Source organism: Ctenocephalides felis, unplaced genomic scaffold (genome assembly GCF_003426905.1).
Source record: "Ctenocephalides felis isolate EL2017-DRISC unplaced genomic scaffold, ASM342690v1 CF-g0.4_SCAFFOLD_00845, whole genome shotgun sequence".
NCBI classification, from domain to species: domain Eukaryota; kingdom Metazoa; phylum Arthropoda; class Insecta; order Siphonaptera; family Pulicidae; genus Ctenocephalides; species Ctenocephalides felis.
Window position 1 is genome coordinate 28,149,648 of NW_020536999.1, and position 22,433 is coordinate 28,172,080.

The 22,433-nt window shown below is 29.9% G+C and overlaps 1 protein-coding gene across 1 annotated transcript in view; it reads left to right on the forward strand.

Annotated features, from left to right (window-relative positions):
- Positions 1–21,122, forward strand: part of LOC113371351 (dendritic arbor reduction protein 1-like) — a 326,627-nt gene extending 305,505 nt beyond the window's left edge. The window contains exons 2-7 of the mRNA XM_026611983.1: positions 8,837–9,064; positions 10,017–10,313; positions 10,379–10,507; positions 10,612–10,987; positions 11,602–11,661; positions 20,749–21,122. Coding sequence (XP_026467768.1) covers positions 8,837–9,064; positions 10,017–10,313; positions 10,379–10,507; positions 10,612–10,987; positions 11,602–11,661; positions 20,749–20,936 — 1,278 coding nt within the window. The 3' untranslated portion in view covers positions 20,937–21,122. The remainder of the gene's footprint in view (positions 1–8,836; positions 9,065–10,016; positions 10,314–10,378; positions 10,508–10,611; positions 10,988–11,601; positions 11,662–20,748) is intronic.
- Positions 21,123–22,433: the final 1,311 nt, after the last annotated feature.

The following is a 22,433-nucleotide window of genomic DNA, read 5'->3' on the forward strand; positions in this document are numbered from 1 at the left end:
AACGAACGCTAAGTTAATGTGCTCATTTTGCAATGATAAACGTTAATTAGAAGCTAACGAGATACAAGAAATGCTAATTAATACCCGCTTGTCTATAGATGCAAGTTTAATTAAAGTTGAGGTACTAAGATGTGTTTCCGGTTTACAATAAATTGTAAAGTAATATAAATTTATTGCCTTTATAATAAAATTAGGATTTTGGAAAAGGCCCTATTCACGTGGTTTAGTATTTACCCATATCAGAACTTCATATTTACTCCTGAATGGTTTAGTTGACTGAATCCAAACAGTTGTCTCATCTCCGTGTGATGATTTTTTTACCACAATTTCTGTAATAGAGTCAATATTTTTATTGATGCAGCAATGCCGGATCAGGGCTATTTTCTCTTGGAAACGTATTTGCTATCTGTATTTCCAAGTGAAAACCGACGTCTAATACTGCTGACATCAGGCTCCTCAAAGCGGGATCGAACCCGGGATCTCTGATTCAGTTTCAATTGCTCTGGCTACTTACCCACGAGTAAACCCATTTCATAAGTATCATTAATAATATCTCTGTTGAATATCTTACGATTCCTTTAATAAATATTAATAAGTCCATTCCATTCTTCTTAAAACGCATCTTGAATCCCAAGTTATAATTTATCGCCGTGCACTAATATACGTGTACGTAGACACAATGTACAATGTTCCTCGGTTATAATTTGCATGAAAGAATATAACAATATATGCAAAAACAATATTTTTCCTTTTTGCTTTGAAGCATTGTCGCGGCTCGAAAACAATGAAACTTCATCAGGAAATTAGTCGTACTTTAACTGTACAATAGTGGTTTCCAATATATATTTTAGTTCGATATCTAGAAATAAAAATGATGGTTGGTATGTCAGTACTAGTTTCTTACAGATTCTTACCATATTCTATAATGTTTATTCTCATAAAATACTCATAAGGATTCTGATGAAATTTGTACTAGATTTGTTTTCCCAGAGAATCTTATTAAATAATCATGGTCTCATTAGATTTTTGTTATATACTTTCAATTCTTACCAGTAACTTTTCAAAATTTTATTAGACTAAAACAATGTTAAAAACTTCAAATGTCTGAATAATTTGAATTAATCTCAACTAATTAACGTAATTTATTTTTACTAAATTTCCATATCCCATAAAGTTCTATATTAAAATTACTTTGTATATTTGAAAACAAAATTTATTTCTTGCATTAAAGTAAACGAACCTAAAAACTCTGCATGTCTGGAATAAAGTACTATGACCAGTAAAAATTTTAAATAAAGTCTGCTGAATTAAATCTTGAGTTCTTTAGTTCTGTATATTTTATATTAATGTGAATAAAAATTATTTTTTGTTTGAGAACCTGTGCAATATTGTATCGCAAATATTAATGTTTACAAAGTCTCGTTTTAGTGTGCCTTTTGCGAAATGAAAGTTTTTGTTTCCGCTAAATATAATATTACTTGTTGTTTTTTATTATTTTACCTTTTTGTTCTGCAAATGCGACACTTATGTTCTTCAGAAAAATGCGGATGCTCTCCGAAAGAAAATAAGGTCGCATCTTTTTATGATGAATAATTTAAAACAAAAGCTAGGTGCATTTTAACGTTCTTAATTTTGTTTGAATACAAATAGGTTCTTGCCCTGAGATGTTTAGAAAATGCTTGGAGTTGTATTACAACCATCAAATAAAATAATTGACTATTTATTTCCATTATTGTACAGGTATATTTGTACAAAACAAATTATTGTGGAGACCATTTTATTGTATCCTCAGTTTCATTGGTAAATTCAAGGCGCATGGTTAGTATTGATTTTCCGGAAATCTTGTCATTGGTCAAATTGTGGAAAATGGTTTTCAGACATGCGCTTTGTGGAAAATTCTGTACAAATACATGGAGAGCACTTTTAGAACTATGTTCCGTATATGGGGACAGTGAATTTCAAAATGGAGAAAACTTGTTTGATTAAATCTTTAAGGAAATATATCAATTCTGTAACATCCTTTTTTTGATTTGTGCAATGATTACCTTGAAAACAGTGTTTTCAAAAAATATAAAGAAGTATATGTTACCTAATCAATTATCATCTACTAAATATTTATTTCAATATACATTGATTATTCTATGCAAGTTTCAGAGTCAGTTTTCTATCAAAAGTCCATTAATCAAATGTTTTCTGCTGAAGAATCGTCGAATGATCGAACAACCGGCAATGTACAATGTTGTCGGCCTAACCATTGACACATGTAAAAATCAAATCTACAGGAAATTAATCGAATGTGCATTATTCAAACGATCAGGCCAGTTCAATCAAGGATTTTGATTGATTAACAAGGAATCGTGGAAAACCATATACGGAGTCATTTAATGTTTTCTGACATAAACGGCGATTAATAGGGATGGATGATTATTATTATGGACGAATCGAAAATACAAATATTTAATTTTCTAAGATAAACTAATCCATCACTTTAGAAAAAATGTAATAAACTAGTGGTGTATGGCATCGTGCCTTAAGGCAAATTGCTTCCCGTACCATATTGAAATATTCGAGGAAAATAAAATGTTTTCAAATAAATTATTATTAATACTGTAATTTATATATCTTTAGTAATAAATACTGTTATTTATATATTTTACAGAAAAGTAAATAAACAATACTCAATCAATCAAATTTAAATTGAGGACATTGTTAATATTTATAAGAATTATATAAACTGAATAGTAAAGTTAAAATTATTTATTTGAAGTATATTAGTGAACTTTAGAATTTTAGCCATAATTAAAATTAAAATCCCAATTATTTTCGATATTCAAAAAAAATATTTTTTGGAAATTGAAAAAAAGATGAAAAAAATCTTTTTCAGATAAAATGTAACATAAAATGTTCCGAAACCTTCAAAACGTGAAGAAATGTAAAAATTTCCAATTTAGATTTTTGGACGATTACAATAACTTACCCTACGGAAAGTATATATAATTACAATAATTTTAATTATGTATTGCATATGACATAAATAAATAGTCAATTGAAATGAAAAAATGAAAGAAATATGAAGACAGAATTAAATGTAAAAATTAATTAAATTATCTAGTTGTATTATTATATTATATATTTTTTTGGAAATAAAAAAAAAAATTCCAAAATCAATCGTTTCGTCAACACAAGTAGAAAGTTTTTTGAATCATTTAAATCTAATCTAAGCTTAGTTCTTCCAAAAACTGTCATTGCAAATTTAGCTTTGGTATCTCCGAGCTTGGTATCTCCGAAAAGGGTGGACCTGCCTTTGCCAAAAACTAATCATTGCTTCTCTCCGTCATTGAATGTTTTTTGGATCATTCAAAACGTATGTTCCGTTCTCTCAAAAACTCGATTTCTATTCTTTGCTCCGTATATCCCAAACGGCTGGACCTGCTTTTGCCAAAAACTAAGCACCACTTCTCCCAATCATTACAAATTGAATGTTTGTTGGATCATTCAAATCGGATACTTCCGTTTTCTCAAAAACTCGATTTCTATTTTTTGCACTCTTTGCTACGTATCTCCGTAACGGCTGGACCTGCCTTTTGAAACAACACACACACATACACATCCATTGTTTCAGAGCTATGCGAAAATGTTCAGAAATCACTGAAACGTGAAGATATGCAAAAAATTTTATTTTCGATTTTCGGCCAATTACTATAACTTACTCTACGTGAAGTTAATAAAATTTAACACATGGAGGTTAGACAACAGTTTGGGTTGCCATCTGTAAAACCGACGTAGTATTGAGTCAAATCAGCTAAACAGCTTATAGGACTCTTAAGTTCTGATTGCTGGTCAAAAATGAGCTAAAAATGTCGTGTTTCCATGGATTTCCAACGATGTACTTCATGTTAATAACAACATAAATGATCCCTATCGTATTGTGTTTGTTTATATTTATCCAAGCCCACGTTTATTGGATCCCTGTGCAAAAGTCTAACATTTCCGATCTGTGAGAGAGTGCGGGCGCGTGGGCAGGTGATATATTATTATGCATTACCTTACAATTGATTGCACGAATCACATATTACTCATTACGAGATAGGCTCTCCACCATTCGGCTTATTAGGAAAGGAAACATGACTAGCTTTTGCACGCTTATAAATCATTTTGCAATTTCATTTCGAGAAAAAATACTTAATTAACAATAAATATCCCGGCCATCGACTTTCTATTGTGATACCATGCTTATGGTTTACTTGCGAAAATCTTTTATGTTATTTATGATCTGTCTTTAGTTATTTAGTTTGTGTGGGATGATAAAATTGTAACATTATAATATTTTTGCGCAATCATAATATTTCCATCATATCTTGACGTCCAATCACTGGGTTGGCATGACTTAGACATTCTAGGTACTACCAAAAATTTGATGATGTTCCATACGGAGTAGGTGCAGATTTAAAAAAAACTATTTTATGTTTGTCAATACACGAAGGACTTTATCTTTTTGCCAGAAAACTCGATATGCCAATTTTAGGTATTATTGGCGTTTCAAGTCATTTTAAATCGTTTGAGGCCGAAATTTTAAAATATATATGTATGTCTGTATGTAAGCCATAGTTTCACCTTCGAACTAATCAACTTTGCCCGCGCTTTCTCAAAAATGGCTAGATTGATTTGAAACATTTGAATTAAATAACAAATTGAAATTAAACTGATGGTGGCGTATGGCCACCGTGATGAAATTCGAGGAATATTAAATGTTTTCAATTGATTATTATAATTACTGTAACTTTTATATTTTTACAGAGAAGTAATTAAACAAAACTCAATCAGTCGAATATAAAATGAAAGAAATAAACTGAGTTGCAAAGTTAAATTTTTTTTGTTTCAAATATATAAGTGAGGTTTAGAACTTAAGCTAGAATTAAAATTAAAATCCGAATCATTTTCAAAATCAAAAAAAAAATATTTTTAAAATTAAAATAAAATATTCTTTTCCCAAAAGCAATCGTTTCGTCAATACAAGCAGAAAGTTTTATGAATCATTCGTGAAGAAATGCAAAAGTTTTCAATTTAGATTTTTGGACGATTACAATAACTGACCCTAGAGGAAGTTAATTAAATTAAATTTGGTCTCGATAAGGATTTATGTTGATTTGTCTTTCCCGACTCAAACTTTTAGCAAACATGTACAAGTTTGCATTTTAATAATTGGGCGCCTGAAACTTTTTTTTATTATTTTTATTGATATTTTTATGTAAAATTTTGAATTTTATATAATTTGTTTTTATATAATTTAAAACTAATTCATAGGTGTTTTGTAAATTGCACGAAAGTGCAATTTTCAAAAACTGTTTGAAACATATCCGAAATTGTGCTAATTATAGTTTTTGATAAAGGTGGGCTGCGCCATTTCTTTGAAATTTATTGTTAAACTTTTTTGCCGATTTTAATAAAACTTTGCATAGTGAGAGTTCATGAACATACTAAAGTACTATCTACGAGAAAATTTATTAAAATTTTCTTTCTTTACAAAATTTATTAAAATTTTGAATAAGGATGCGTCAAAATTTCAAAATTCTATCGTCAAAATTTGAAAATATACTAAATTTCAATTCTTATGATTTAAATCTAAATGCCACTAAAACCTAGTTAATTTAAATTTCTCAAGTATCTCAACATTTCAATAAAAAATATACTTATATCCGATGATAATAATTTATTCTATTTTTTCCACCTGCCGAGAAATTTCCGATTTATTTTAACAATAAGCCCAGCGATAGAATCTCGATATCACTCCATTGTTGTGGTTGATATTAAATTGAATTCATATTTTGTTAAAAGAATGACTTGTTATATTCAGATGTAGATAACCCGCTTGTTATAATAAATATAATTTCCATACAATCGGTTTCTAAGATGGATTATAATCATTTTTTTAAATGGTTTAGAATTATATCTGTGACATATGAGTAACACACACGTTTAAGGGCAGACATATATGTAAGATCATTGAAAATATCATTTTATTAAATTGTTGAATAATGAATAAAACCAAAATTTTGCTTGGGTTAGCTGCCAAGAGGACTTTTAGGAAACTTGGTGCATTTTGTTTTGGAATAAAATATAAATAAATTAGTATCTCAACACGTTTTTGTATACGTGTATGTATTTTATATATGGAAGAAACCTCATAATAAGTTATTGGTACATTTACTTCTGGCAGATTGAAATTCATACGACTGCATAATCGATCATAAAACAAGAGTCGATTGCACAATATATTTAATGGGCAAGTTACATGTGTAAAAAGATGTATATACAATTTACCATAATTGCAAATCGTTGTTGATTCATTACATCGATTAATTTTCCTAAATGTCGATTCCTAAATTGGTTTCAACAAGCAAAAATTTACATATACTTACTATAAATTCATATTGATTAAATATTCAATATTTATCATAGAAAATAGTTGTTACAAGAATATTTTGTTATATTTTTGTATTTATCATTACGTATATTTTATATATCATAAATCACCACCAACAGTCGCTTTCTTTTAACTGTAATATGTTGTTGTTAAACAACATTTGGAATCCTTTTCACACTATCATCTTATATAAAAAATAGAATAGAAATAAAATTATAAAAAATATTTATTTGAATAGTATAGAGAACGTGATGGAAACACTTTTCAAACAATAATCAATCATCACCTATGCGTAGAATTCTGTCATAAAAACAATAAGCATCCAAATTTCGTGTAAAATTCATCTTTTAGCCATTATAGAAATTTTACAAGTATTTATTTATTACATACGATCGATGATATACATTTTGATAAATCATAATTTCTAAAGTACTATAGTTTTAGTAGTTTATTTTATATTTTTCATGATAACTACATATTCTTGAGACATAATACTCAAAATGAAATTAATAAATATTCATATAAAATTTATATGTTTTATCATATTGGTCAAGTATTAATTCACCAATTTTACTCTCCATGGGCGTTTTTTTACATAAAAAAAAATTAATGGAATTAAAAATCAGTAGTTTTAAACCTATATAATATACAAATGAGGAACACAAAATTCGGTTTAAACCAATTTTCTGGTATTGTGTTTTTTGAAAATGTTACTTCAGGTTGAGAAGTCTAGCAAAGGTCACGAATATTGGTTATCTTGAGAATGTTATAGAATCAAAATTCATACTTAGAAAATAGAAAAAGTCATAATTATTTGGTAAAATATAAAAAACTTTGGAGTGTGATTTGGATCCTGAAAGTAACTCTGGCCCATATAGAGTTAAACAACATTGTTTGCTGAATTTATACCTAGTTTTGAAATATTGCTTAGAATCCAGCCCAATGTACTTGAGAATATTTTGAGGATTCATTAAAAAAATATTAGTTTTACGATTTGAAAATGCGATTTACAATTTCATTTAACGCTGTGCGGCTTTTATCAAAGCAATTTGAAACTCGTGGGCGTGATGTTACTAAAGTAATAAACTGGTTCTTGCGGCACGTTTTGACTGATGAATCGTATATTTGTAGCTAGAATGCCTTTCATTAGCTACCGATATTTTAGAAGAATAATTTAAAGTTATCTATTAACCTAGAGAATATAAAGAAATAATTGCAAACATCAGAATGTGGTTGGAAGAGCGCTTGGGAGCATACAGTTATTTTTGATATACTATTTTTGCAAATATGCTATGGTCTATTTTTTATATAAGATGATAGTGTGAAAAGGATTCCAAATGTTGTTTAACAACAAGATATTACAGTTGTAAGAAAGCGACTGTTGGTGGTGACTTATGATATATAAAATACACGTAATGATAAATACAAAAATATAACAAAATAGTCTTGCAACAACTATTTTCTATGATAAATATTGAATATTTAATCAATATGATTTTATATTAAGTATAAGAACCGGGGGTAAGGTGGAAACTACTGCTGAATCTATAGCACCTGAGACAAATTTAGTATAAATTAATAATAATAGTTTTTGTATGTTCTTACTTGTAATTTCTTGTTGACTTCCCCAATAAGACCAAATTTGGCAATAAAATTTTGACCTATCGTCGACGTTTTGGGCAACGATCGGCCAAGCCATTTTTTGTAATTAACGGAATGGTGTAAAATTTTTCGTCCACTTTTTATCCCACAACTTTGAACCAAATTTAAAAATTCAATAACTGTTCGAAATCGCTTTGATTAGTGTTTGGTGTTAATCGGCGGAGCCGTTTCTTCTTTAAATATTAACAAAAAGACGATTTTTGTATTTTGTAGTCTGAAATGACATATTAAATTATTATTAAAATTATATTTAGGTCTACGATTAGCGGTTGAATTATAAAAATTCACCAAAGTTCGGAATTGCGCCTGGCGCGATAAACGATTTTAATCAGAATCTATGCTTTATGTCTTTCGTGCATATGTAGGTTCTATGTTCTGTAAATAGCTACTGATTGCAGTTGACGTCCAGACTTAAATAAAATACATGTTTATAAGATGAAATGGATGAAGTGACGTGTGTTAAACAAATTAATTTAATTTATACAATTACATATGTTTGAAATTTTTTATTCGGAAATCAAAATGATTATTTTTTAGTAAAAGCGAAAATTTTAATTACGAGACAATTATTTAATTATGAACCTTTTACCAAATTAGTTGAATCTCAATTCTTATTAAGTTGATTATGTATATTACATATCGAAAAGTTCATGCAGTTTAAGGAGAAATGCTTCTTACAACTTACTTCTGATAGTGTTACTTTTATGTTGATAATTTTTTAAATGATATTTATTATTTTTATAATTTCAGACGAACGATCTCGATTCCTACAAGCACGACTTCGAGCGGCTGCACGGCTACGCGCCCGCCGGTTATAGCGACTCGAACGGGAATGAAGCGACGAACACGGCGGCCGGGAACTGTTCGGCCGGCGGAAACGATGCGTTTATGCGACCGCCTCTCTGGGAAGATATCGCTTCTAGCATACAGAATATCGATCCTGAAAATGCTGACATGCTCACTGTGGCCCACGTTAAGGTAAATACGATAGTTTACAAAACAAAAGTATTCATTAACCCTCCTTCGGTCGGCGTGGTCTGGCCAGACTTTTTTCGACTTCAATTAAAAAAAAATACTTCTGGTAATCCTATCGACTTGAAATTTCTTGACTTTTCCTAACATTTCATTAGCTGTCGATCAATAAAAAAATCAGGACGAAAAAATGTGCAGAAGGATAATTATAAGGATATTAACTTTTTTATACTTCGAACTGTCGGAAAGGTCTGTCTAGACCACCCGTACATTTTGTATGAAATATACGCTTTTTGATATATGTAAACCTGTATTTTGTCTTTTTTCATGGTATTTTCTATTCAAACTGCGTTGTATATATTCTTTGCTATGTGTTGTAACATGAATGTTAGTATTTTCATGACGAAAGTTCCATGAAAACCTACCAAACTCATTGGTAATCGCAAACACTAAAAATCGGATGAGTAATCGGAGGAGTACCCGTACTGCGTTCGAAATTTTTTTTTGGCAAACCTGTAGTGAACTTATATTTTCACTTTGAGTTTTACAGCTCATTTCAAAGGCGACGCACCTCATTTCGTTTTCATTTGAATTTCACATTCATTTCAACGCGCTGAGAAAGAATAAATATTGTTTTTCATTGATATAAAACAGAAAAATTCACAAAAAAGCAACGATTTTTTATATTTCTTGATTTTTTTTACATAATATAATATGTAATATTTTTATTATAAGCAAGCTCAACACATGCGAAAGTCGGTAAGAAAAAGAAAAAATCAAAACTATAAATATTTACCACTAATAATCGTTAATATATAAGACACCAAAAACTTATTTATCCCATATAAATGCATGTAAAATGAATGGCGGTCCAGCCAGACCTTTCTGACCGTTCGAAGGTGAAAAAATATCCGACCGACGGAGGGTTAACAATTTTCTAAATTTTCATTTCCATCAGGTGGAAGAACTGGATGATCTCGACTCCGGACAGCTGCCTAGTCCTTTACTGAGTCCTTTAGAAATAAAAACTGAAAAGAATTCGCAACTGCATCATCTCGACGTGTCTCACTTACTTCAGTCACATAATAATAATAATAATGAACATCATCAGACGCAAAATCACTCTTTGCATTCGTTGCAAACGACGCACGATTTAAACGCAGCACAGGGCGGGTTACCTTATCATGGAATGAATACTCATTCGCAACATCAAACACATCAACAGCAGCAGATATTCTGTAATCCTTTGTTGCAAGTAAGTGAAGAATATATATATTGTTTCTAATGATCAGAGGATTATTTGGAATGTTATATTTTCAGAATTACTCGAATAAACAATATGGAACACATAGTCCGCCTTATCCAGCAGGTCCTGTATCTCGGCTCATGTATTCTTCGCCCCTCACACCGCCTAGTTCCGACCCTGGCAGCCCAGGAAATACTTTACAAGTATTAACTTGAACTTTTTCGATTATTGTTTCAATGATTATAGAGATAATACTATGTTGTTAACATTTTACATTTTATAATAACACCTTGATTCGATTTTTTAGCCCCCGAGAAGGACCCCACCGCCGCCTTATCCCGTACCAGCGCACATGCGCCTTCACAATCCCCACGTGCATCGGCATTTGCAAACCTCAAGTCACCATCAAGGATCATCACATAATCACCACCAAATGACAACACAAGGTCATCAACATAATGCAACAACAGGGCAAACTGTACCTGTCGGACATCACACATCACAAGGACCTTTGCAACAAAATACGAGTCATCAACATAATCAATCCATGGCTCAAGGTCACCAACAAACTAATCCAGGACATCAACAACGGAATGGTGGACAAACTGTTCCTACACCGAGATACACTAGAAGGAATAACCCAGAATTGGAGAAACGGAGGGTTCATCATTGTGATTTTTTAGGTACAGAGTAATTGATTTATTATTATTGAATATAGTATATTCTCTAAGCCGACAGTTTACATTATGTTATATAAATTTCCAATTAGTTTATATTCTCTATTTATTTTTCAGACTTTTTTTAATAACATCTTTCTTTATTTTTAATTTATTTCTTGTCTTGTTTTGCGCAACCAAACTGATTACAAAATTTTCTACGGATGAAATTAAAATTTTAAGATACTAACGGCCCCATAAAATGATTATTAATAATGATAATTAATTTAACAATTGCGGCTTTATGCGTTTGATAAACACTCGTTTTGCGCCTATGCGCCTATCACACTTTCTCTTTGCAAGTTGAACAATAAATCCTTTATTATTATTTATCTGTTTAATTATTAATAAAATGAAATGCTGTAGTGGCCATGAGTTACGCACCTTTTAAGGAAACGCGGCTAGCTTTGTCTTCAGAAAAAAATCCAAATAAAAAACCGTTGTAGAAGATAATTAACTAGTTGAAAATTAAATAATCATTTGAAGAACTTTTAAGCATTTTAATATTGTAACTTTGAATCAGGAAGTCAAATGTGAAATACGTCAAATGATAATTTATGTTTATATTGATTTTTTTACAGGCTGCACAAAAGTTTATACTAAAAGTTCGCACCTGAAAGCTCATCAAAGGATACATACGGGTGAGTGAAAATGTTTAAATTCTTGTAGTTGATGATCATTATATTTTATTAAAAGTTAGTAGCCTAAAAATGCAGATAAACAAAAATCACAATAATATGTTATTGATGATTAGAAAGTTGATCTCATTATTTATTTTATTAGCGGATCTAAATCATATAATTTGAGCTTTAACATTATTGAGTGGATTTTTAAATAATTTAATTTGCTCTTTACTTCTTCAAAACCATCGATGAAATGGCAATGCCGATAGTGACGTTTTGAAATGTTGCAACTTATTTATAAAAACCTCAAGAGCATATTTGACCTATTTGAAAATGCGTTCAGTGTTCGCGTGATAATTGCAAATCAATACAACCTGGCACATCATTGAGATGTCGATTCGAATAAGATAAAGTCTTACAATCTGTCCATCAAAACAAACGCATATGCGAATAAATAATTTATTCACATACCTTTGTAATGACTAAAGTACTGCACACTATAAACGATTATAATAAAAGACTTAGCTTATTATTGAAAACTGGAGGAAAACATACTTGTTGTGTCACAAATTGTCAAAATATTTCCTGTTTATAAGAAAATATTGTAAATGCGGCTTGTGTAGGTGGATAGACAGCCGATAATCACGTTAAAGGGAATGTATGCAAACAATTTTATTATTAATATATTTTGTCAAAAACATGATTCGTAAATGTTTACCATTATAATATCTTCAAATTTGTAATTTGTACTCAAATTACCTTTTTGGGCTATCCAAGTTAATTATTATGTTTCGCCAAACACATGATTCCTAAAGTTTTTAAAATTTATCATCAATTTTGTCGAAAATATCTTGATTTGCATCTGCGATATTAATCCGTATCACATATTCTCCTATTTCATACATTAACTCATTAAGTATGTTCTTATAAAATGCTACAATATAAGATATATATATTTCAATATTCATAACAGAACTCTTATATTGTTAGTTATAATATATGGTCAAATTTAAAATTTGTCAATTTATCAAGGTTCTCTTGTACAGATTTGTTCATTGTCCAAGGATTAATGTAATGCTAATTATATATTTTTTGCCCATTGAACTTAATCGTATGATTCCCAAAATAGAAAAAGTATGTGTATATGTGAGCTAAAATTTTACCCCCGTCAAAATATTTCTATTTAATAATTGGATTGATGCCTGAATTAGTGGTGCAAATTCTTTTCATAAACTTGTCTTATTTACTTCCCGTATACAATGTTTCGTTGAAAATTTCGCGAACACGGATCAATCGATTTGAATTGTTTAAAAAACATTCGATAAGAAGACCTGATGATTAGTTTTTAGCCAAGGCAAGTCTATCCATTTCGAAAATATAGGGCAAAATGTGCCAAAAATGGTATTTCGATTTTTGAGATAACGGAGCGTCCGATTTAAATAATTCAAAAAACGTTTTACTTGTATTGATAAAATGAACAATTGGTGAAATTTTTGCGAAGAGATCCAATAAAAACAGTAAAAAACAGTAAAGAACAATGCCATTTGGCGGTCAAAAATGATCATTAGACATATGTACATCGTATTATCAGATATTTTATAAAGATTATAATAATAACTACAAATTTTGTGTACAATGTTTACAAGTGTGGCAACTACACAGCGCTTACGCGCTTTGATATTTTGACTCTAAATCAGCTATGTAGCTTGATTGCTTTAAACAAATGTTCAAAATTTTCCAAAAAATTACATTTTTCAAAAGAACAAATTTTTTCAAAAATTTAGAAATTTCTCAAAAATCTAATTTTTTCAAAGTGTTTTTAAAAATTTGCACCACTTGTTTTAGTTAAAATCGCCTAAACTAAATTGATATAAACAAATTAAGTAAAAGATAAAATAGTAGAGACCTTGTCACCCTTCATATAATTTGCCTAGAAAATTGTGTGTGTGTGTTCGTGTTTTCTTGTATATACATATGCAGTGGTGTTGTGCTAATTTTTTTTTACCGGAACACTAAAATTTAAAATCCGGTTCAAAAAAATTCATATATTTCGATAAGAACTCACAAATCTAATATATCTTACATAATTAACTTTATTATATACAGCTAGTCTGTACATTAAATTGTAGAAGTATGAGGGAATCATCGAGTACATATTTATATTCTTTAATAACATTAATTATATTTTTTGGTATTATTTGTATTTATTAATACTTACAGGTATTTATTATGATATAAAAGTACTCACAAGATTTATTACAATACTTTATAAGATAACCTATTACTTATCTTACTATACTATATTATTGTAGATATCTATTATCAATCATACCGTGAGATACCTATACCGTCATTAACTTATTATATACCTACATACTTTTTACTTCTTATAAATATTACTGTCTAATTTATATATTTACCTATATTATATAGGTTATATTTACCTATATTACCTTACGCCCTATGTATTATCTCTACCTATCTATTGTCTATACCGGGAATTGAACCCGGGACATCCGCGTGGCGGTCGCGCACCTTAACCACTACCCTATCGGGTACCCCCATTAATAATATATTATGGGACGCATTGTTGTTTCCACGGGTCATTTTCTAATTAATTAGGTAATTAATACTATGGTGGCGCGACCACACGCGAAAAAAGACGGATGATTGTAGTGTTACGGTGGTCTAGTGGCTAAGGTTGTCGCCTGCCACGCGGCGGATCCGGGATCGATTCCCGGTAGGGTTAATGTAGCGTGTAAGGAAAATTATAGGTAATAGGATATATAGTAGATATAGGTTAGGTGTATTCTGTATACAATGTAGAGATTTGAGAGTATGTGATGAAATATAGCGTATGGTATAGATGTGATGTAAGGCGTGTAGTATAGAATGCAACGTATAGGCAGGCACACGTAAGGCTATAAAAATACACGAATAGGAACCTATGATGTACGTGTTATCGTATAAGAAATGCGAATGAATATAAGATTTAATTTATAAATATTATTTTTTCTATAAGAATTTTTATCTCGGTATTAAATATCTAAAATATCCAAAATATCTGTTAATCCATCGATTACACCTTACTGCTGCCTTTGCCGTTATCACTTCATAGAAAATTAATTATTAATTTTAAACGATTGTGTGCACTGTGCGACAATAGACATAGAGCTATAAATTTTATTAAATGTTTGAGTAACTTGTGCGAGCTGATTTTCTTAAGATGTTCTTAATCTCGCAACTTACTGAATTAAAAATTCTAAATTTAAAAATATTATATAAAAATTATTATACCGCTGTCTGGAAGGGATGGCAATTTATAAATATACAGACTAATACATACAGAATTTGGAATTTTTCTTTAATCCGTAATATTGAGAAAGTTTGCATTAGACCTAAAAAGGGATGCTTATTTACCTAAGCTATGGAAATATATATATATGGAAAAATTATATGATTTGCACATGCATCCTGTGCTCAGTTAAACTAAACAATGATCATAATATATTTAACGAATTTTTAACAGTATTTACAAATTACATTCAAATCTTCCAAATCAAGTGGGTTAAAGTCGTGTAATTTTTTAATTTGCCTCCCCCCTTTGAATTTAAAAATGGATTTTTCTGTGGGGCGTGTGCCCCACGTTGGGAATTACTAGTCTAGGAGTACAATTTTTTATTCTACTACCAGGTTAATTTAATCTACTATCAATAATTGAGTGATCATCAATCCCACAGCACCTTCATCAGATTTTTAAAAGATCAAACTTTCTATGAATATGCATACAAATCTCAATTTGTAGGCCGAAATTTAGACAATAAGTCTATTGCAATATTAGGGTAACTCTTTTGCTATAAATTGTCAACTAATTTACCAATAAATAAATGTCAATAAAACAATGATTAAAAAAATTACCAATAAATGTTGGATTGTAAAAATTTACAAGCGATCGAACGGCCTATATTTTTGCCTTAGATGGCAAAAAATTCATCCAATTATTAAAATATTAAATTTTTTTGCAGTTCTTATGCTTTTGTATTTATAGAATTGCTTTTTTCGCTACAATCAATTTCCATTATATGAATGTCTTAAATTATTTATTTTATTCGACTAACGCCCGCTATGTCCGAAACAAGTCCAACTTATCTCCGAAATAATCGGGCATCAGACACTTTTCGGTCTTAAAGTAACATATGTGAAATTTGAATTACACTACTGTATTGTAATTAATATTTCAGTTCATACACCTCAATTTGTAACTAAATGAAAAACGACTCTGATAAAACCAGTGGTGTTGTGCTAATATTTTTTTGTCGAAACGCTAAATTTAAAAACTGGTTCATAAACCATTTCAAAAACCGGTTCTCATGTTTCTTCCGGTTCCGTTCGAAAAGGAAAGAAACAAAAATTATTACAAAACCCATTGTGTGCACATATATGTATGTTTATTACAATAATAAGAACATTTAATAAAAATTAGTTGAATAATAATTTATAAAATTTACTTATTAAATCATTTTCTGTATGTAGCGATTTTTTATATTTTTTCTTGCCGGAACGCGTTCTTTCCCAAAAATGATTTTCCAGAACGACGTTCCGGCGCGTTCCGGCTCGACAACACCACTGTACATATGTATACGTGTTCATTGAAGACATTATAAACATTTCCCTAATGATGCAGAGACAATGGGACGGCACGCGTGGCCCATGAACTGAAGCGAACGAAACAAAAGGATTTCGTCTTTCGTCTGAGGGACGTTGAGGTCTATAAAATATAAAATCATTCCAGAGGTTAAATATATATGCACACGACGCAATAAATGAAAATAAACAATTTCATATACAATGGATCGCGCAAATATATACCTACACGATTAGACAGGGCGCTGGTAAACGATGGATTGAATGGTCTTTACCCGATATCAAGCAAACAGTATAAATTTTTATATTTGTTCAATGCATTTTGATATTGGTTTTTAATAAACATTATAACTAAAATAATGCATTTATTCGTTCTTGGTGCTGTTTGACGTTTACTAATTCCAACTTATCATTGAATTATATTCTCCTTGTTATAATATGAAGACGTAGTAAGTAATTGTCTTGTAATTGGTAATTGTTTTATTTTGGTACATTTGGTAATTGTTTTATTCAAGTTGATTTTATGTTGTGATATATTTGTGATGAATTTTAACCAGGCTTGCACGGAATGTTCGGTCACTATTTGATATTCGGCATATTCGGCACTTTTTTGATATTCGGCCAAACTTACTATTATGTCGAATACCGAATAGTTAACATAAAAGGAGCCGCCGCCGCTCAGCGATGGTATTGCTTGTGTTGTATCTTTTTATGCGAATAAGAGCTCCCGATGAATCTACATTTGGAAGTCTTTAGTTTACATAATATGATATAAAAAAATGAATTTGTTATTGTTTATATAATAATTTAAACTTTATCGACTTTTGAGTTTATTTATGAACACGAGAATAACTATATTCTCATTATTCATAATATAATGTAGTCCTGTAATCTTAAAAATAAAAATCTATTGTTGTTGCAAATTGAGAATTGTTTAAGTTGGGATTTATTTATGTTATAACGTTTTAGCTATATATTAGTAAAACAAATTAAATTTTAATAAGATCGATTAGTCGATTGGTCTACTTAGAAAATTTTTAAAACAAAAATAACAAAGAATTTTCCATATGATACGTCGCCTCGAGCACAGGTTAAAACGTTAAAGGCGTCTCTGACAACATCACAATGCGATATAATCATAGTTTATTATAATAATCCTTATACTTGTAGGTTCCAAGTTGTCTCTGTACACTGATACATATGCAAAGATAGATATAGATGCATTTATTAATCTATTTTATAATCATATTTTCATTTTTGAATCAAAGATTTTTATTGATCAAAATTAGCGAACAAGCGAGAGTGCTGAGCGTGTATTTGTTAGGAAGTCTATAAGCCGCAGATCATATATCATATATAAATGTATGTTAATCATGCGGAATGAATAGAAATTGATTGATTTTTTAAATAAGTGAAATTAATTTTGATCCAAATAATTTTTCTATTGTAATTAATCAAGTTAATCGTCCTAAGAATTTTTCTACCATTTGCATCACAACTTTTTAGTCCTGCTGACCTTTTATCTGAAACTCCGAGTTTCTACAACGATTTAAGAAGACAGAGTATAAAATATGACTTCTCTATGATTTACAACAAGTTATGTACGAGAGATTGCGGTTTATAAGTAATATATTTCAATATAACGAATCGCCATACTAAACAGATAATAATACCTCATTTAACTTCAATATTAAATCAAAGTACGACTCAGTGTAACATTGGATTTATTGTAGGATTTGTGAGGTCATAGAATCATAAACACTTTTAACAGACTTAAAACAGGAAAAATTTTAATAAAAAATAATTCATGTTAATAAATTTTTCAACAGAAACTATGATAATTGCTTATTTAAATAATTGATGTACAATTATGGGTCTAGCCGTATCTTTATCATTAACATTTTTTGTCCACATTTTAGCAAACAATTCTGAACCGATTTTAAAAAACTGTTCGAAAGAGATTAAGTAGTAGGGAATTGTACTGGTTTGTTTTTGGTAAAGATTGGTCGAAGAATGATATAGTTCATATTGACATTGTGCAATATGCATAGTTTTGACGAACATTTTGCTTTATATTAAACTAATACTTTTATCTGATTATATTACTTACATATACTAAAACTTCATATAAATGAGATTGTAATATTAATATTTTGTAAGTACGAGTAAGTATTCAGAAAATTTAGTACATATAAGACTACCTAACAATTTACTATATTCGTGGTATTTTTCTGATCACGATCGAGCTAGGAATATCACATCTATAGTAATGTTTGGGTACAATATAATAATAAATAATTACAGAAAATTTATGATTCAACTTAAGTTCATTTCGGTTTATTCTGAACACATACCAGTAATTTTTCACTTTGATTGCTTTTCCTACAAACTGAAAATGTTTAATTGCAGTGTAGATTACCGATCATTCATCATTTGGTATAGTCATTGTCTATAGACGTCGCAATATGAAGACATAAGACAATTATTGATTGCATGGCATTATTAAATCAAATAACTTGCAACATTCACTTACACCGAGCCATTATACTAATAAATGATCCATTGTTTAGCTGTTATCAAATGATTTGAATACGACAACACATAATAATATATTGCAACAATCAGAGATAAAGTATTATAAATTTTTGATACATATTATTCAGATAGAAGATTTATTTAATTTTAATTCAATCAGTTGAGACTTGAGAGTACGTTATAGACAAATGACATATTCAATGGTAATGTTTAGAGTAGGTTAATATCTGCAAAGAAATATTAATAATTGTATGAAGAAGTTAATGTCTTTATCAACTTGGAATCGAATGATTGATTCATTAATGTAGATCAGATTTGACTTAATAATAGGACTATTTAAATCGTTTGCAAACCTATTTATAGTATTTTATCAAAAATCCTGTTAATAAAAAATAAAATTTGATCGTGCCTTAAGGCAAATTGCTGAAACTTCCCGTACTGTAATGAAATATTCGAGAAATTTTAAACATTTAAATTTATTAAATTATAGAATTTAATTAAATGTTTTCAAATATATTATTACAAATACTGTAACTTTCATTATTCTTGCTATCTTGTTATATCTGAGCACATCAAATGTAAATCAAAAATCAATTTATCTCCAGAACATTAACAATCATAGTTTCATTTTGAATTCAATTTCCAAAAAAAAAAATAGTTGCCTAATTTACACAAAATTGAACTCTCCCTTATAGTCACAGTCTAAACGCATTTGCAAATAATTATGTACATTACATTTTCACTTAAACTGTGCTTAGCTTGGCGGCATTTTCACATTTTCATTCAACAGTTTTCACAAAATTTAACAATGGCTGCAGTACATAAACAGTCTAAACGCACTTGGGTAAACATTCATACCAGAGTGGTCATTTTTTGAATTTTTAATCCAAAATTACAAAAAAAATATTTTTTGAAAAAAAAATGAGAAACAAAATTTTTTTTCCAAAAGCAATTATTTTGTTGAAACTAGCAGAAAGTTCTTTGAATCATTTAAATGGGCCGCTTAGTTCTCTCAAACACTACCATTTGTTTAACATTTAGCTCTGTATCTCCGAAACTGCTGGGGTTACCTTTACCAAAAACTAATATCCACTTTTCCCCATCATTACTGAATGCTTTTTGAAACATACAAATCGGATGATCCGTTCTCTCAAAAATTCGATTTCCATTTTCTGCACTCTTTGCTCCATATCTCCGTAACGGCTGGACCTGCTTTTGCCAAAAACTAATCAGCACATCTCCCTATTAATAGGAATCGGACGTGGACGACAAAATGCAGACATACAAAACACACACACACATCTATTTTTTCTGATGTATGCCAAAATGTTCAGAAACCTTTAAAACGTCGAAAAATGCAAAAATTTTCATTTTCGATTTTCGGCTCATTACTATAACTACTCTACGGGAAGTTAAAAAATGCCATTTAGCGGTCAAAAATGATCATTAGACATATGCACATCAAATTTATGATATTTTATGAAGATTAAAAATGTTTATCAATTTTCTTTACGATCTCTACGGGTTTCGTAACGTCGTTTGTCCGTTAAACGGCGACGCGGCGCTTACGCGCTTCGATATTTTGTCCGTATGCAGCTAAAGTAGTGCGATTGATTCGAAAAAAAGTTCAAAATTTTCAAAATATTTCATATAAACATTTCATATATAAACAATTTATTCCAAATTTTTTTTTCAAACATTTTTTTTCAAAAACTTAAAATTTCTCAAAAATCTAATTTTTCCAAAGTTTAAAAAAATCCTTTTCAAAAATTTAATTTTTAGTACGGAAAGTACCAGCAATTTGCCTGAAGGCACTATGCCATGCGCCACTAATATAATATTAATCCTTTTGACTCCGAAAATTCATATAAATCTCGAAATTCGCGAGTGGAAAGTGTTAAATTTAACGTAAATATTGCATTGCAGGTGAGAAGCCGTACACCTGCCAGTGGCCGGACTGCGAGTGGCGGTTTGCCCGCTCCGACGAACTCACCCGTCATTACCGAAAGCACACGGGCGCTAAGCCGTTCAAGTGCGGAGTCTGCGAACGCAGTTTCGCCCGATCGGACCACTTGGCTCTGCACATGAAAAGACATCTACCTAAAAATAAATAAAATATCTAAGAAGATCTGGAATTGAGCGAAACGACGCCCTCTTGGTAATTTTGATTCTATGAAGGACGTGTTGTTTCTAGTTGTATTTCGTATTAGATTTAAAGATCCGTACTTAAAATCAATGCTATTATTGATTAAAAATAATAGTACATAATATATATGTTTAAAATATATTAGACACATTAAAATCACTGCGTGAAGTATATATGCAAAAAATAATCATGTCAATAAGAATAAATTGAAGTATACTATTTGCAAAGCTAAAAAGTATTAAAAAATTCAAAGCTTGTTGCCTGCAGTAAACTAAAGTGCCCTATTAAGATTTTAAGAATAGTCTTGTATACAGAAGCTGATAAGTGCAATTCAATAATTTATTTTTTTATATATAAAACTAGCAAACCCGACGAACTCCTTTTTTCGCAACCAGATGGTTAAGTGAGAAAGATGAAGAAATTTTTTGTTTGTTTTATATTTGAAAAGAAAAAAAATGATTTTATTGCACAACAGTAATTAATTTATTTAGATTACAAAAATGGAGTGTTTTTTAGTTTAACTTCTCTAAGTAAATGGAAGAATTATCCGTTTCATTGAAGTGCTCTTTGGTAAACCACATTTTTTGTTTTTTGGTCTGACGTTAACACAAACAAAGCGGATGGTTTTCCAACTCGTGAGCAGGCAACGTGTAACTGCCCATGTGAAAAACAATGATTTTCTAAATGGCACGATGCCATGCACCACTGATTTTCTTAGCCTTGCGGAGCCCGAGACCTTTCCAACGAATGCAAAATTGAATCGAAATCGGTTCGTGCGTTCCGGAGTTATATCGTCAGGAAGGAAAACCCGACTTATTTATATATATATATATATATATATATATTATATATATATATATATATAGATAAGACCCTGATGCAATACTTTCATTCAAAAAAATCTTGAAATTCATTCAACAAGTATAAACAGTAGAACATAACTATTTATCAAAAGTATTTGCATAACGCATGAGAATTTGTTTAGATGTGTTTAACTTTTTTCCATTTCAATACTATGTACATCAGACTTATTTAGCACCATATTTTTTTCCTCCGCCATAATTTTGCAAATAGTATAGAAATACGTCATTGGTATGCATTTATATGCATATAAAGCAAAAGCATATAATATGAATATATAATTATATATATATATATATATATATATATTTATGCGTGTGTGTGTGCGTGTGTATTATAAATTTAGATGTGCTTACAGAAAATTTCTATTAGAAATATTAGTGATTGTATGCGTGTGCTTAACTTATAATATATAACTAGATCTTAATAAAATATAGAGTGTCTTAAATATGTGTCTTAACTATATTTAACTATAAATTTGTCACCAATGTACAAATCATGCAACAAATGCCTTTTATGGGTGCAATTATATACATTCCTATTGCCGCATTTCCAGAGTCGTAGTGTCTAACTTTAAAACTCTTACCACGTAAGTTAATGTGCC